This window comes from Rhopalosiphum maidis, chromosome 2 (assembly GCF_003676215.2).
Source record: "Rhopalosiphum maidis isolate BTI-1 chromosome 2, ASM367621v3, whole genome shotgun sequence".
In the NCBI taxonomy this organism is placed as follows: Eukaryota; Metazoa; Arthropoda; class Insecta; order Hemiptera; family Aphididae; genus Rhopalosiphum; species Rhopalosiphum maidis.
Window position 1 is genome coordinate 20787408 of NC_040878.1, and position 14061 is coordinate 20801468.

At 24.8% G+C, this 14061-nt stretch overlaps 4 protein-coding genes across 8 annotated transcripts; 1 reads left to right on the forward strand and 3 right to left on the reverse strand.

Annotated features, from left to right (window-relative positions):
• The first annotated feature begins 82 nt into the window (after nt 1–82).
• Nucleotides 83–1497, forward strand: LOC113554926 (barrier-to-autointegration factor). Of its 4 annotated transcripts, none has more exons than XM_026959024.1 (3): nt 83–274; nt 810–968; nt 1181–1438. In XM_026959024.1, exons 2-3 carry the CDS (start codon nt 831–833, stop codon nt 1325–1327), a joined length of 285 nt encoding a protein of 94 aa, XP_026814825.1. In that variant the 5' UTR covers nt 83–274; nt 810–830; the 3' UTR covers nt 1328–1438. The 4 variants fall into 4 exon arrangements, with proteins under 4 accessions (XP_026814825.1, XP_026814826.1, XP_026814827.1 ...); XM_026959025.1 differs by lacking the exon at nt 83–274 and adding an exon at nt 313–383 and having other exon boundaries at nt 1181–1497; XM_026959026.1 differs by lacking the exon at nt 83–274 and adding an exon at nt 425–564 and having other exon boundaries at nt 1181–1439.
• A 41-nt stretch (nt 1498–1538) lies between these two features.
• LOC113552881 (diphthine methyltransferase) lies at nt 1539–9129 on the reverse strand. Its single transcript, XM_026955875.1, has 5 exons — nt 8961–9129; nt 2947–3259; nt 2624–2884; nt 1949–2087; nt 1539–1890 (listed from the first exon to the last, which is right to left on the reverse strand). The coding sequence occupies exons 2-5, from the start codon at nt 3257–3259 to the stop codon at nt 1539–1541; spliced, it is 1065 nt and encodes a 354-aa protein (XP_026811676.1). The 5' UTR covers nt 8961–9129.
• Nucleotides 4705–8518, reverse strand: LOC113552880 (DNA replication licensing factor Mcm5). Its single transcript, XM_026955874.1, has 3 exons — nt 7260–8518; nt 6463–7190; nt 4705–6059 (listed from the first exon to the last, which is right to left on the reverse strand). Exons 1-3 carry the CDS (start codon nt 8058–8060, stop codon nt 5399–5401), a joined length of 2190 nt encoding a protein of 729 aa, XP_026811675.1. The 5' UTR covers nt 8061–8518; the 3' UTR covers nt 4705–5398.
• A 742-nt stretch (nt 9130–9871) lies between the features above and the next one.
• Nucleotides 9872–13213, reverse strand: LOC113553189. Of its 2 annotated transcripts, none has more exons than XM_026956382.1 (2): nt 13024–13213; nt 9872–11988 (listed from the first exon to the last, which is right to left on the reverse strand). In XM_026956382.1, exons 1-2 carry the CDS (start codon nt 13113–13115, stop codon nt 11172–11174), a joined length of 909 nt encoding a protein of 302 aa, XP_026812183.1. In that variant the 5' UTR covers nt 13116–13213; the 3' UTR covers nt 9872–11171. The 2 variants fall into 2 exon arrangements, with proteins under 2 accessions (XP_026812183.1, XP_026812184.1); XM_026956383.1 differs by lacking the exon at nt 13024–13213 and adding an exon at nt 12306–12513.
• Nucleotides 13214–14061: the final 848 nt, after the last annotated feature.

Consider the following 14061-nt stretch of genomic DNA (forward strand, 5'->3'; position numbering starts at 1 on the left):
TATTTTTTTCATAACTGGTGAACCACTTGTTTGCAGTTTGCACCAGGCGTGTATTATGTCGAAACGGCAGGCGGTAACCTCTAAATATCTGATCTACAGTACTCAAATCAATGATTTGAAATTATTAAATTATAAATTGTTTTATAATAATCATTATACAGTATTTAATTACATTACACATATTACATACGTTACACACTTACACATTATACAATACAATTAAAAGTTTAAGTTAACTTTGTCAGATGTCCCTGTTTTCAACGATTATATAAAAGTAATTAAAAAAAAAATTGGTAGTCTTGATAAACATAACAAATAATAATTTATTTTTTAAATGAATGATTTTTTTAACCTGATTAACCTATTGGAATTTTACTTAAAATGTAAGTTAATCTTACTACAATTTATATATCCTTGGACATTATATTATACTAATGTCTTAGAATATAACAGTTAAAAATTTGATTTGAATATTTGTATAATAATGTATTGATATGTTTTTTGCATCAGTCGACAATATCGTTTTAAAATAACAATTTTTAAAACTGTAACAAAGTTTTTGAAGTAATTATTTTCTTATTTTTTAAATTTGACTCCATGAAAATTCGTTTTTTAGGCTTACAAGTATACATATTTTGTTTTATCTTATCAGCTAACACTTAATCTTTTTTCGTGTATCCTATATTTACTGGATTTTGTTTTAAATTCAAAATTATTATTATTTTATTTTACTTTGTTAATGCCATTACTATTTATAATCTGATACGGATTTTGCTTGGACCATTATTTGTATGTTAATTTTTTCTCAGATTGCAAAATAAATCGTAATTATGACTACTCCATCATCTACAACCAGTCAAAAACACAAAGCATTCTCTGGGGAGCCTATGCGAGACAAACCAGTTGAAGATCTTGCTGGTATTGGACCTGTATTAGCAAACAGATTAAAAGAACAAGGATTTAACAAAGTATGTTATACAAGAACTTTTTTAATTAACATACATTTGTATATAATCTATCATACTTTATATAATTACTGTCACATCTTAAAAATATATGTTTTAGATACTAATTATTATAACATGATGTATAATTTACATTATTATCACTAATTAATGAAGTTAATGTAATTCATTTTTTTTATTCTCACTTCCAAAAAATGAGTTTTGTTTTGTTTTAGGCTTACAACGTATTGGGTCAATTTCTTCTTTTAGAAATGGATCAAGAATTATTCTGTGACTGGTTAAAAGATACAGTGAAAGCTAACTCAAAACAATCAAAAGATTGCCATGCATGCTTAAAAGCATGGTGTGATGAATTTTTGTAGATAGTTTTTGTGTTTTGTGATAATAATTCTTAATTCTAATGTTATGTTTTATTTCATTAAAATTTTGTGTACTCATTATTTAATATAAGTAAATATTCAATTTAAAATATATACATAAAAATGTTAACAAAATTCTTATTCTGTAATGTATAAGAAAAAATAAAATTAATACAATAATATTTATCAATACTTTTATTTATAATATATATTTTTATAATTTCATATTGACAAAAAATAAATCTAATCTATGGTCATAAAATGAACATGTAGAAATTATTTTTTTGTTTTTTGATTTTGTGTCATGTTGAAATTGAGTATCGTTTTGGTGACACCAATCGGCTCCATAGTAAAGTCTATTGTTTTTTTCCCCAAAAGATTGACAAATATTAGCGACATGAAACGATGTGTCTATAATATGAGCAGCATTAAACATTGAAGCACTTAAAAGATATTCTTCTTTATTAGGTTCCCATTTCAATCTCCAAACTCCACCATCGACTTTTACATTATTATAACTATGTTTCATATTACGTATGTCCCACAATCTTATATTTTCATCATAACTACAAAATTGGTAAATAACATTAATATACAGCTATTTATTTATTTAAAAAAAATTACCTTCCTGTAACAATTATATTTTTTCGGATTTTATTTGATGAGCAAGTTGTTACTCCTTGTTCATGTTCTTTATTTTCAAAAACAGGTTTGTCAAATTGTAAACGTTGGTCATAACATTTAAATGTACAATCATCACCACCTATAAATATATAATTTAATTACCTCAATTACATGATATATTTACAAACCACATTAAATTTTAAAATAATGCAAACTGTTTACTTTTTTATAGTTTAACATTATTTTAAAATTTAAAATACTATTTAGGTACTAAAATTTGACTACATATTCAAGGATAATAATCAAGGGTGTCGTGTCATTTCAGGTTTTTATTAGGATGTACAAGGTATTAATTATCAACTATCAAGCAGGCTATATAAAAATAGATATACTACATAATATATTATATACATTATCCTGCTTCCAATTATTTCCATACATTAACATAAATAGTAAAAATTAATATATGATAAAAATGTATAAAAAAATATTTGCTTATAACCAATGTAATTGAAAGAGATAAATAATAATTGTGCATTATTTCATCAGGGTGTAAGCCAATTGAAAATATTTTTAAAAAAAGGGGTGCAACTGCACCTCCTGATCACCCAAATGATACCCCTGATAATAATTAAGCAAAATGATAATAATTTATAATACAAATAATAAATTTACCTGTGTATAATATGTTGGGTTCCCAATAATTGTAGGTAACAATCCATGATTCAAAATTATGAGCTTTGAAACTGCGTATGAGTTTGTCATTTAAATTGACTAAAGTGATATAACCACAAGAATCGCTAAATGCAATACTTTGTGATCCATTCTCATAAAGGGATGACCAAGCAATTGATAAACTCATATGAGATTCACCGTCAGTTTTTGGAAGATCAAAACTAGTGAATAAATTTAAAGATAAATCTGTACCTTTTTCATCTAAAGATTATAACAATTAACTAAATGTATTGTCTTTTGATTATTATTGATTGAAAACTCACCCAAGCGATATATACTAACATGCTTGCCTGACAATGCAGCTGCTAACAATATTTGTCCAGAAACAATAAAAGGATTCCACTTTAAATCTAGCACAGCATCTTCAGAGACACTCTGAACTAATTTAATCTTATTTTGATTGTCTAAAGTGAATAAATTAATAGTGCCAGTTTTTGATTTGTTTGCTTCATCAAGTTTATAAGTTCCACACACAAGCACATTGTTGTATTTTGGTATTGGACACCACTCTACAGTATCTGCAGGATAAATAGTATCATATGATGCAAAATGATCCACACTACAATTCATAGACATCTGTAAATAGTATCATAAAATGAAATAATCAATTTTAAATTTACTCAATTGAGGTTCTTCAAATAAGTATCTTCTATAATTTTAATAATCTTATACAAAATGATCATAACACTAACAATGATATTGCTAAAAAAATTTGACTGTAATAATATTATTAACTGGGTTTGGAAGTTTTAGCATTAAATAAGTTAGCTAAAATCTTAAATATGCACTTATAAGCACATATATACTATAATATGCAAAATAACATTTTTAATACATTTATTATAATAAAATTATATTATTTTATAAGGTACAAGGTCATTTCAAAATTTGTACTACAAACATATTATAATAATATTGTTATTATGAATATGTTATGTCTTTAGATGCCTATCAAATCCACCTACATAATTATTTTATCAAAAAAAATAACAGAAATGTTTGTATTATTATAGTATCGGATTACTTTTAATTTTAATTTTTATATTTATATATATAACTAAAAAAAACAAAAAATTTTATAATCTAATAAATTAACAAAAAAGTTAAATTATTTCAAAATTATTATAAAAAATTATTATTTTAATTATTTTATTAAATTAGTTAAGTTCACAAGATGATTAGATAATGTATTAACTACATCAGAAAATAAAATTAAAATAAACTTTATAACTAGTTAATGCCCCCCATATTTTAATTTGTGTGTAGAAGTCACAGCTTGTCGGCCTGGCCATGGTCGAAGGGCTGGGATCCCTTGCTGTATTAGTTCCTGGGCTCTTTAACTGTATTACCCCAAAATACAGTATAAAATTATTGGCCCCACAAAATAATTCCTGCCTGGATCCTCAGATACCTAGGTCAACCCTGATCACAGCTCAGGAATTAAGTGGATAATATCAGCTACTCTTATACTAAAAAAGAACCATTTTAATATAAAAGCATTTGCGGTAAGTTTCTTATAATTTAAATTCTAACATTATGCACTTTCAATGAGCAAATAAAAGAATTTGTTTGATTCCATTCATTGATAATAATTAATACAAATAATAAAAACAAATTAGCATACAATATTATACCTTTAAAATGTACACTACATATTAAATACATAATATATAAAATATTTTGTTTTATACAACAAATACAATATTAAAAGTTAAATTGGGATTAAAATAATAAATCAATCAGATATGAGTTGATTAAACACAAAAATTAAATAATATATACTGCAATGTTAAGTTGTAATCCCGAGTTTATAACTACTTCTAAAGTTAGATATTTTATATTACAATTTCTCAAGGAAAAAATTATTTCAAAAAAAGAACTACATGTCAATTCCTTTTTATATTTATTTTAAGAAACTTACAATCTATAATTAATTATAAACAATAAGTTAAAGCTGTAAATAAACATATTATACATAAAATAAAATAATACAAGAAGTACATGTTGTGGGACATACTGATCCTACATAACTTATTTAAATGTATCCACAATTTTTGTATTTTTTTATAAAACCAACAATCTATTAATTTAATTAATTAATTATTTTTCTAGTTTTTAGTAATTAAGACAATAAATTATTTTTAAAAGTATTTTAAAATTCTATAAGCTAAATATGTTAAGAAGGGAACACCATCTGTATCAATTATCAATTAGCAGAGCCATAATTAGGTATTTACACCCTGTCAATAAATGCCACTCTATTACACAACATAAAAAAAATGTAATAAAATAGTTTATATATAATAAGTTATACATTTTTATATATTAATTTAATTAAAAATTCATTCTCATGACTGAAAATACTTTAATTATATTATCAAAATTTATAGTGATATTTAGTTCGCTAGAATTTTAAATACATTTAAAAAATGTATGATACTAAATTACAAATTACAAAAATATTATCATAGGAAATAAATCAATAGAATTATAAGAGGATTAATATGATAAAAATTTTAATATGACCATGATCATATTACTTTTTAGGTACTTTTATTTAGTGTAAAAATATGACTTATTCCATATAAAACAAATAAAAAATAAAAAATATTGATTATTTATTATAATTCTTATGAATTTCAACACAATATGAAATATATTTTTAATTGATACAGTACATTAAAATGGCAAATATTTCTAAAATTTACATCATAATTACTTTAATCTAATTAACATTTTACGTTGCATAATATGTTGTATTTCACCTCTCCTGATCATCAAATATATAACTTTATCTATAGCTCGTTGTGGATATTTTTGTCTCAAAAAATCTTGAATTATACTAAATTCAGAAACTTGAGATCCAATTGGGAATCGGCGTTTCAATTGCTTTTCAATTCTCTGTAATGTATCTATGTCTTCTTCGGTTGAAAAACCTTCTGCACCAGATAAACAGCCCGATGTAGCTGCACTCAAAGTAGATACTTGAAACAATCTTAATGCTTCATCTACATGACTGTCAGTAGCAAAAGGTTGTAATTGCATTTTAGCTAAAGATTCTGCAATACGAATTATAGCTTCTAATTGTCGAACAGTAATCGGAATGGCAAGTTTTTTTTCAGATTCCAATTCATGACATCCAGTTCTCATAATTACATAACGACTTTTAAGCTTTTCACCAGCTTCTTCAGATAACCGAGGTCCACAACGTTGACGACAATAATTCAAGAACTTTTTGATTGTTGCCAATGGTAATTCTCCTTCAATTTCTTGTTTGGCTTGACCATTCATTAAATGTACATTCATGATATGCTTAGCCAATATCATATCTCTATTTTGATTATGTTCATCTTTAATAATAAATATCATATCAAACCTGGAAAAAAAAAATATTTATTTATAGAATGAACGCTGTACAGCTAATGATAACTATTTATAAATTTTATGATAATTAACTATACAAATTAATTCAATATAATATTAATAATAAATTTATATACATGGACTTTTAAGAAAAAATATTTTTAGTTTAGTATTGACAAATTAAATTTTGACATTGTTAATTTATAAGATCATTTTTTAAATGTTTTTAACATGATGAATTATTTTTAATTTAAGTAAACTATTGATATAATAAAAAAATAATTGTTTTTACCAGTACCCACATTTTCATAATTTTTAAATTTTGATTTTTTGACAGTAAATTTTTTGAGATTTTAAATGAATATTTTTATATTTTTTATTCTTAGACATAATAATTGCTCAATATATCAAATTACCTAGATAAAATTGTAGGCATGAAATCAATATTATCTTCGCCTTTACTGTCATCCCACCGACCAAATACTGAATTTGCAGCAGCCATCACTGAACAACGACTGTTAAGAGTAGTTGTTATGCCTGCTTTAGCTATTGATATGGTTTGCTGTTCCATAGCTTCATGAATCGCAACTCTATCACCTTCTCTCATCTTGTCAAATTCATCAATACAAACAACACCACTATCAGCTAAAACCATTGCTCCACCCTCTACTACAAAATTATGAGATGTTGGATCACGAGTTACAGAAGCTGTGAGTCCAGCAGCTGAAGAACCTTTACCAGATGTGTATACACCAATAGGTGAAACTTGTTGTACAAATTTTAAAAGTTGTGATTTAGCTGTACCAGGATCTCCCAAAAGCAATAGATTTATGTCTCCACGACGAGTTAAACCATCTGGAAGTCTTTTCCGAGAACCTCCAAAAAGCAAACAAGCTATTGCTTTTTTTATATCACTAAACCCAAAAATTGATGGTGCTATAGACTTGGCAATACGGTCATAAATATCAGGAGATGATGACAATTTTCTGAATAATTCTTCATCTTCAACAGAAGTTGGAATTGAAGTAGTAAAACCTCCCACCTGATCATCCATTTGAAATCCTAAAACTCTTAAATATGGAGCACGCACACCAACCACAGTACGAGAATTTTCAGTAAGTTTTTGTTTTTTTGAAGTCTTAACCTGAAAGTATATTGATTTAAAACTAAAATATATGAACAAATCAAATAAATTTTTTTATATAAATTTTACCTTTTTTATGGAATAAACACCAACTACCATAACACGGTTTCCTGGAACTACACGTTCACATAAGTAGCGATCACAATATAATTGTACATGTCGAGGCATTTCTCCTTGAGGTGTAGAGTCACTTAATTCTTGTAATTTTAAAATTTGAGAATCAACACATTTGCATTTGTCTGGTATAATAAAATACGGGTCTAAAGGACATTGTGGACGGCCAGCTTGTTCAGTTGTACATTTTCTTGGTAAAATATAACCATCCATGCCAGGTTTTACAGGTAAATGTGGTACTACATTACGACAAGATCGACATTGCAATGTTATCTGTGTAGCTTTAGCCCGAATACTTGACGCCGATACTATGATACCAGGAATTTTGACCAACCGAGAAACTGACTCAGATTTAATAGAACGCAGAGAAGAAGCCAGTGAATTTGTTGACAATAATATTTGAATATGCTCAATATCTTCCAAGTTATCAGATGCAAGCAATTCTTGTGCTAATTCTGTCGCAGCTTCTTCAAATGCTGGCAAATGATCGACTGGCTGTTTGTATAATTTATCAGCAAGATTTTCATCAAATCCAGCTAAATCTTCGACATTTATTTCCATCCAATATTGACCCAAGTTACAATTTCGCTTTAATGTATCTCTATACTTATAGTTAAAATTTTCTTCATTGTATGTTTTTAGGAATTCTTTGAAAGATTTTTTTATTGATCTCGCGTTTAACAATGATGACGCCAAATTGTCATCATCACCGAATGTATCAGAGAAAAATATACCAGGTGTATCAAATCCTTCCATATTTATTTAATAAAGTTTAGACAATTTTAGTAAAACTACTATAAAAAACGTCACAATTTGACAAAATAAAAAAATTGAAATTTAATTTAATTTAAACAGTCAAAACAAAAATTATGCAAAGATTGAACACCGACACGCTGAAATTTTAAATAATACTGTGCCACTATGGTAGTAATCGTATTAATAATTAATATAAATACTATAAATGTATATGAGTTAATACTTTAATAGTTACCACATTACACATTTACGGATTTACAAAATTTACGCTTGACGAATAATAACTAATACACTTAATACGGTAAATTAATTCAGCAAATTCGAGTCCTAGTTAATATTTCCAAACAAAGCAAATGATAGCTAATGGTAAATACTAAATGGCGGGAAACATTGTTATTAGTATAGGAAGTTAGCAACACTAAAATATTTGTTACACTTTTTTATTACCAATTATGTAGACAAAGTTAGATACGTTTTGTAAAAACTTAAAACATTTGAACATTTTATTTTAAATAATAAAAGAAATTAATGTAAAATTGAAAGTAAACACAAATAAGTAATTGTTATTTTTTTAAAGTTAATTATATATTATAAATATTTTATTATCAAGTATCAAATATTTTAATCATCAAAACCCATTTTTTTATCTATGAATCATAATTGACCATTTGAAACAGTATTTAATATATTTATTATTTACTGTTTACTTGCTACTTGTTGACCGTTGTACTTAATGTACTTGACGTTGACACTTGTCTTTATATTTGTACTATGAACATATATAATATTATAATTATGTTTACATATTTTATTTTCATAATGATTAGTTACGTCGCACCATTGTCGAGTTTAATGTTACGGTATCTATGTGACACAAATGTAAATTTAGATATACATTACCTCAGTACCTGGAGGCTGAAGAGCAATTGGTTTAAAAAAAAATTTATTTCTTAACCAAAATAAATAAGAAATGTGATAGTGATAAACATACACTTAAAAAATTTAAACTGTAAGACGAATGAGTACCTAATGTTCACATTCACACCATCGAACCTTTTATCAGTGTTAACAAAGTTGATACAAAATTATGAATCGGAATATCAAATAACTACAATAATTCCAATATAATTTTTTGCTCAAAAATTTTGAATCTCACGACTCGTAATAAAAATATTGAAGTGACGAATTACTGTTTTAAAATACTATTATTAATGTATATGAAATGATTGTTATCATCAACATTGTTCTTAGTGGAACCACAGAATAAATGAAATTTCATTTGTCTATTGGAACGAAGACAATTTACGATTGCAATTGTATAAAGAATAAATATTTGAGTCACCAATTTTAGCTATATTACACATTGTAGCTAACAAAAATATTATCCAATGAAGTTAACACCCAAATATCAATATTAATTGTTAATATATATATGTTACTCAATACTTGAAAAATTTAATAGAAAAAAATTTATAATTTTTTAATTTCGGTATAAACATAGCTGATTTATTCATTAGGCATAATATCAAAAAAAAAAAAATTATATACCGTGAAAAGGATTTAAATGACAGGAAATATCACATTAAAGAAAACAAAAGAACATAATAATCAACATAGTTTTACTAGTCAATTTCAAATTTTATACTATGTTCATATATTAATATAATACAAAATACAATTAAGTGATAAACAAATTGAATATAGTGAAAACATTTACTTTATTAATACCTATAATTGTGTAAAAACTTATTGGGTATCAATAAAATAATTGTATGTCATATAATATTAATTAATACTGATCAATACAAAATTAATTTTGTACAATAGTTACTCTTTTTTTTGGTTTTACACGGAATAAATAATTATAAATATTATTTACTAAAATTTCTTATACAACAAAGAAACAACAAATTATAGAACATTTATAAAATTAATTAATTATGTTTTAATTCAATAGTGCCTTTTTGACATTTCGTTAAAAATTAAAGCATGGTAAACCCTGTTAGGTATCTAAATTAACTATAAATACTATTTTCAAACATTCATATTATGCTAAAAGGCATTTACCACACTAAAAAATTACATTTCAAATTGATTGATGAATTATATTATATTGTAATTTACGTTATAAATTGTATACGAGAAAGTTTTTAAAATATAATATTTATATATGTATTATTACTATACTTAATTTCATAGTTGTAAAAATATATTATCATTTTTTTACTGATAAAACGAAACAATCTATGATTCATCCCATAAACATTAGCTAATATAATAAACCTACCCAAAATTAAATTAAAAAATGATCAAATACAGATTGTGTATCTAAAAATATGATTTAAAATAGTGCCTGATCATTACAAAATAATTAATTTAATACCCGTTTAGTATAAACTTTGTACAGTTAAATAAAATATTTTGTATAATATACATAAAAGTTTAAAAAAATAATACAAATAAATGTAATAACTAAAATCTTAAAAATATTTGTATAACATTTGATTCTTAAGCATAAATAGTCTAACAAAAAATAATGAAAATTGAACAGATACCCTGGTAGAATAAAATGCGATTTTAAATTTAAAGGCCTCAGAAAATATCATTATCACTTTGTTACCATTATGTTGAAAACATATTTTTTTATATATATATGAAAAATACTAGTAATACTACCCCTTAATTATACTACTGTCAGTCATTAAATTAATAAGATCTTGATTAATAAAATTGTTTTTTACATACACTTGCAAGAAAACACATTGATATTTAGAAAAACTTTGAAATTTCAATTTTTGTAAAATTATTGCTACATAAAATATTCTAAATACATTAAAAGAATATACGTTCATTTTAGTTTCAAAAATAAAAAACTAAATTCCTATGAAGTAAAAACATATTATTTAAATTATACTTATTTATATTTTGTTATCTATAACCATTGGTACTAAAAATATGTAAGTGTTAGGTATAATCTCTTTGATCTATTACAGTGATTTTATAAATAATTAGTTTAATTTCTACTGTCTTCAAATAAAAAGAAAAAAATCAATAATTGTTTTAAGTTATTTGATTACTAATTATAGTATTTCTCTGTAAAATGTATGATATTTAAAGTTGTCTAGATACTTTTTCAACTTCTTTTAAACATTCGCTTACTAATGCTTTAGCTTTATGAATTGATTTTTTCAACCTTTCAGTAGAGTTCTTACAACCTGTATAAATTGGTCGTATCGACCCAGACATTTCTTCAATAACTGTTAATAACTCTCTATATTTAGCCCAGCCATCTTCACTACTTAAAGAATCAATATCAAATGTTTTTTCAACATTTTCTAATTGACCAGATATCCGGTCTGCAGTAGTAGATGGTGGAGGCATATGTTCATGCTTATAATGTTTAGTTTTGTTTTGTGTGTTTTCTTTATTGTAATTCACTGCAGTCTTTTCTTTAGGTTGTTCATATGCATATGATTTTCTTTTATTAACTTGACTAAAATTCATTAATAATTCAGGATAGTTAAACGGCAAATTAAATGGCCATTGTTGTTCGTATTGAGCACTATAATTAGGATAGTTATGATGTTTGCGATTCATTGTCAGGTCTAAGAGTGGATTGTAATTGTTCATATCATTGACCATGTGGTTTAATTGAGGCATACTAGATTTTCCACGCTTGCGAGGTGCACCTCCTTGTGCATTTGAGGGCAATGAGTGTTTATTTTTTGATTTACCACCGCTAGTATTTGGTACTAGTGATAATGATACTGTACTTTGCGGGGAAGTAGAAGAAACTGCATATTGACTGTTGGATTTTGAACTTTGTGATATAGGTATGATCGTCAACTCTGAATGGCATCCCATATTGCCAGACTTAATTGCTTCCAATAAACTATTTTCCATGATATCAATTTTTAAATTTTTCGTCCTAAGAATTATATATTAAAAAAATATTGAATGAGAATATCTGTTATAGTAATAAATATGCAACATCTAATATATCATTAAAATATAAAATAAGATATTCAGACATTATAAACAATAATATTGATTAAAATTGAACATCTACATAAACAATAAAAATAATAATAAGTATATAATTTTAATTATTATTAGTTTTATTATAAAAACAAATATTTAAATAATAAAAAGGTCAATATTTTTGTGAAAGTTTAAATTTATTACGTAAATGACCTAATAAACTTGTACGATATTAATGATAATAGGTAATTGATGTACACTTACTCTGCTTATAAAGTTTTAATTGTGTAGTTTTAAGAATTATTAACTTTCCTATAACAATGTAAATAACCATTCAGCATCCTAAAATAACTATAATATTATAAGAATTAAGAAGTTGTTTTAAGATACTTCGTAAACTAAAATAAGTCAATAATTAATGTAATTACGATACTATTATTTATTAACTTGTGGAAAAACAAACGTCATTTCATAAATCATATTATCATTTATAGACTACAATAAATATATTCTACTAGCCACAATGGAAAGATCAAGATCGAGAATCAAGAACGATAAGGTAAATTTATTATTTATTATTATTAAAACCGTTACTAGGTTCATTTTGGAGTTTGGACATAATATTATTATAATTATTCATGATTGATATTTGAATACTTGATAAGAAACTAAGAAAGTGTATATTGATATCGTAGTGCTATAAAAAAAAATAGTATATAACTATATACTGCCAGAATGTTGTTTACGGGGTTCATAATATCGTTATATTATTATGTAAAATTTAATTAATCATGATTAACAGGAGACTGATGTAGAGAAGACTCAAGACATTGTAACTTCTCTACATCGTAGCATTCGTAAATTCGTAATTAATAATGTAATAATCATAGATATAAATATTAAATTTAATATACGTATAATATTTACTATTTATGTGGCGATAACTAATATAATAATTCTGAATAAAAAATTATACACATACTCTTCATATTTTCTCTTGTTTTTTTCTCTTATTTTTTCTTTATTTTGTAATGTGTGCTCTTCATCTGAAATCTGTACTCTCTTTCTATCCATTTTAAAATTACGGAAAAAAATAATTATTTATTTTACAATAGGTAATATTATATAGTCATATTAACTGTTAATTGTTTATACTGTTTATAGTTTGGTTGTCATAGTATTTATTTGACAAAATGCATGAAAACTATATAATTTTCAAAACTTTTTTAATAATAAAGATAATAATATATAAAACTAAAAATTACAATATTGTGCAATCAGTAAACGAACGTTTCGTCCCCGTCAATTATTATGAAAGGACATTTGGTCCCCTGTAGTTAAGCGTTATTTAACCATAGGACGTTTGGTCCACTGTACTTAAAATAATTTTAATTGATATAACTGAACTATATAAAAATATAATATACTTACATAATTCTTTATGTTTTAATATTCAATCGTCACTATTTCTTTTAAATTTTAAATTTCAATAATATATTAGAACTATTTTCACAATCACTTATTATTTAAAAAAAATATAAAATTGAAATTTTAGTACTTATAATTATTTATTTTAAAATGCTAATTATCTAAAAAAAAGGAAAATGTCATTATCGTTATTAAATTTAAATTCATTATAATACATATTCTCATAATTATTAGTTTTCTTTGACAAATTTTAATTTTTTTTTTTTTTATCAATACTGTCACTGCAGATTTATTGAAATCTGTAAATACTCAATATGAAATACGAATATAGATTTTAAATATCTAATTTTTTTAATGTTTTTAAATTTATTATTAAACCCCTTTGCCACATTGTTGGTTCTAATGTTCTATAATTATCATATTTTGTACACGGTTCACACGTTGAAAAAAATTGGCGGGTGTCGTACTAAACCAGGGGTCGGCAACCTTTTTTGACGGAAGAGCCAAATGTAACAATGTACAACATTTTCCAGATTTTAGAGCCACTAAAAATGTTCGTAATTTTTTTTTTAAATTTGAATAGCCATAATAA

What these genes read in the sequence shown, in the direction of transcription:
- LOC113552880 (XM_026955874.1), bottom strand. Translation starts at nt 8,060, where the DNA reads ATGGAAGGATTTGATACACCTGGTATATTTTTCTCTGATACATTCGGT. An exon ending in GTGTTTATTCCATAAAAAAG is followed by an intron (nt 7,191 to 7,259) that starts GTAAAATTTATA and finishes ATATACTTTCAG; the next exon opens with GTTAAGACTTCAAAAAAACA. An exon ending in ATGCCTACAATTTTATCTAG is followed by an intron (nt 6,060 to 6,462) that starts GTAATTTGATAT and finishes TTTTTTTTCCAG; the next exon opens with GTTTGATATGATATTTATTA.
- LOC113554926 (XM_026959024.1), top strand. Translation starts at nt 831, where the DNA reads ATGACTACTCCATCATCTACAACCAGTCAAAAACACAAAGCATTCTCT. An exon ending in AAGAACAAGGATTTAACAAA is followed by an intron (nt 969 to 1,180) that starts GTATGTTATACA and finishes GTTTTGTTTTAG; the next exon opens with GCTTACAACGTATTGGGTCA.
- LOC113552881 (XM_026955875.1), bottom strand. Translation starts at nt 3,259, where the DNA reads ATGTCTATGAATTGTAGTGTGGATCATTTTGCATCATATGATACTATT. An exon ending in TGTTAGTATATATCGCTTGG is followed by an intron (nt 2,885 to 2,946) that starts GTGAGTTTTCAA and finishes TATAATCTTTAG; the next exon opens with ATGAAAAAGGTACAGATTTA. An exon ending in AATATAATTGTTACAGGAAG is followed by an intron (nt 1,891 to 1,948) that starts GTAATTTTTTTT and finishes CCAATTTTGTAG; the next exon opens with TTATGATGAAAATATAAGAT.
- LOC113553189 (XM_026956382.1), bottom strand. Translation starts at nt 13,115, where the DNA reads ATGGATAGAAAGAGAGTACAGATTTCAGATGAAGAGCACACATTACAA. An exon ending in AACAAGAGAAAATATGAAGA is followed by an intron (nt 11,989 to 13,023) that starts GTATGTGTATAA and finishes TATAATTCTTAG; the next exon opens with GACGAAAAATTTAAAAATTG.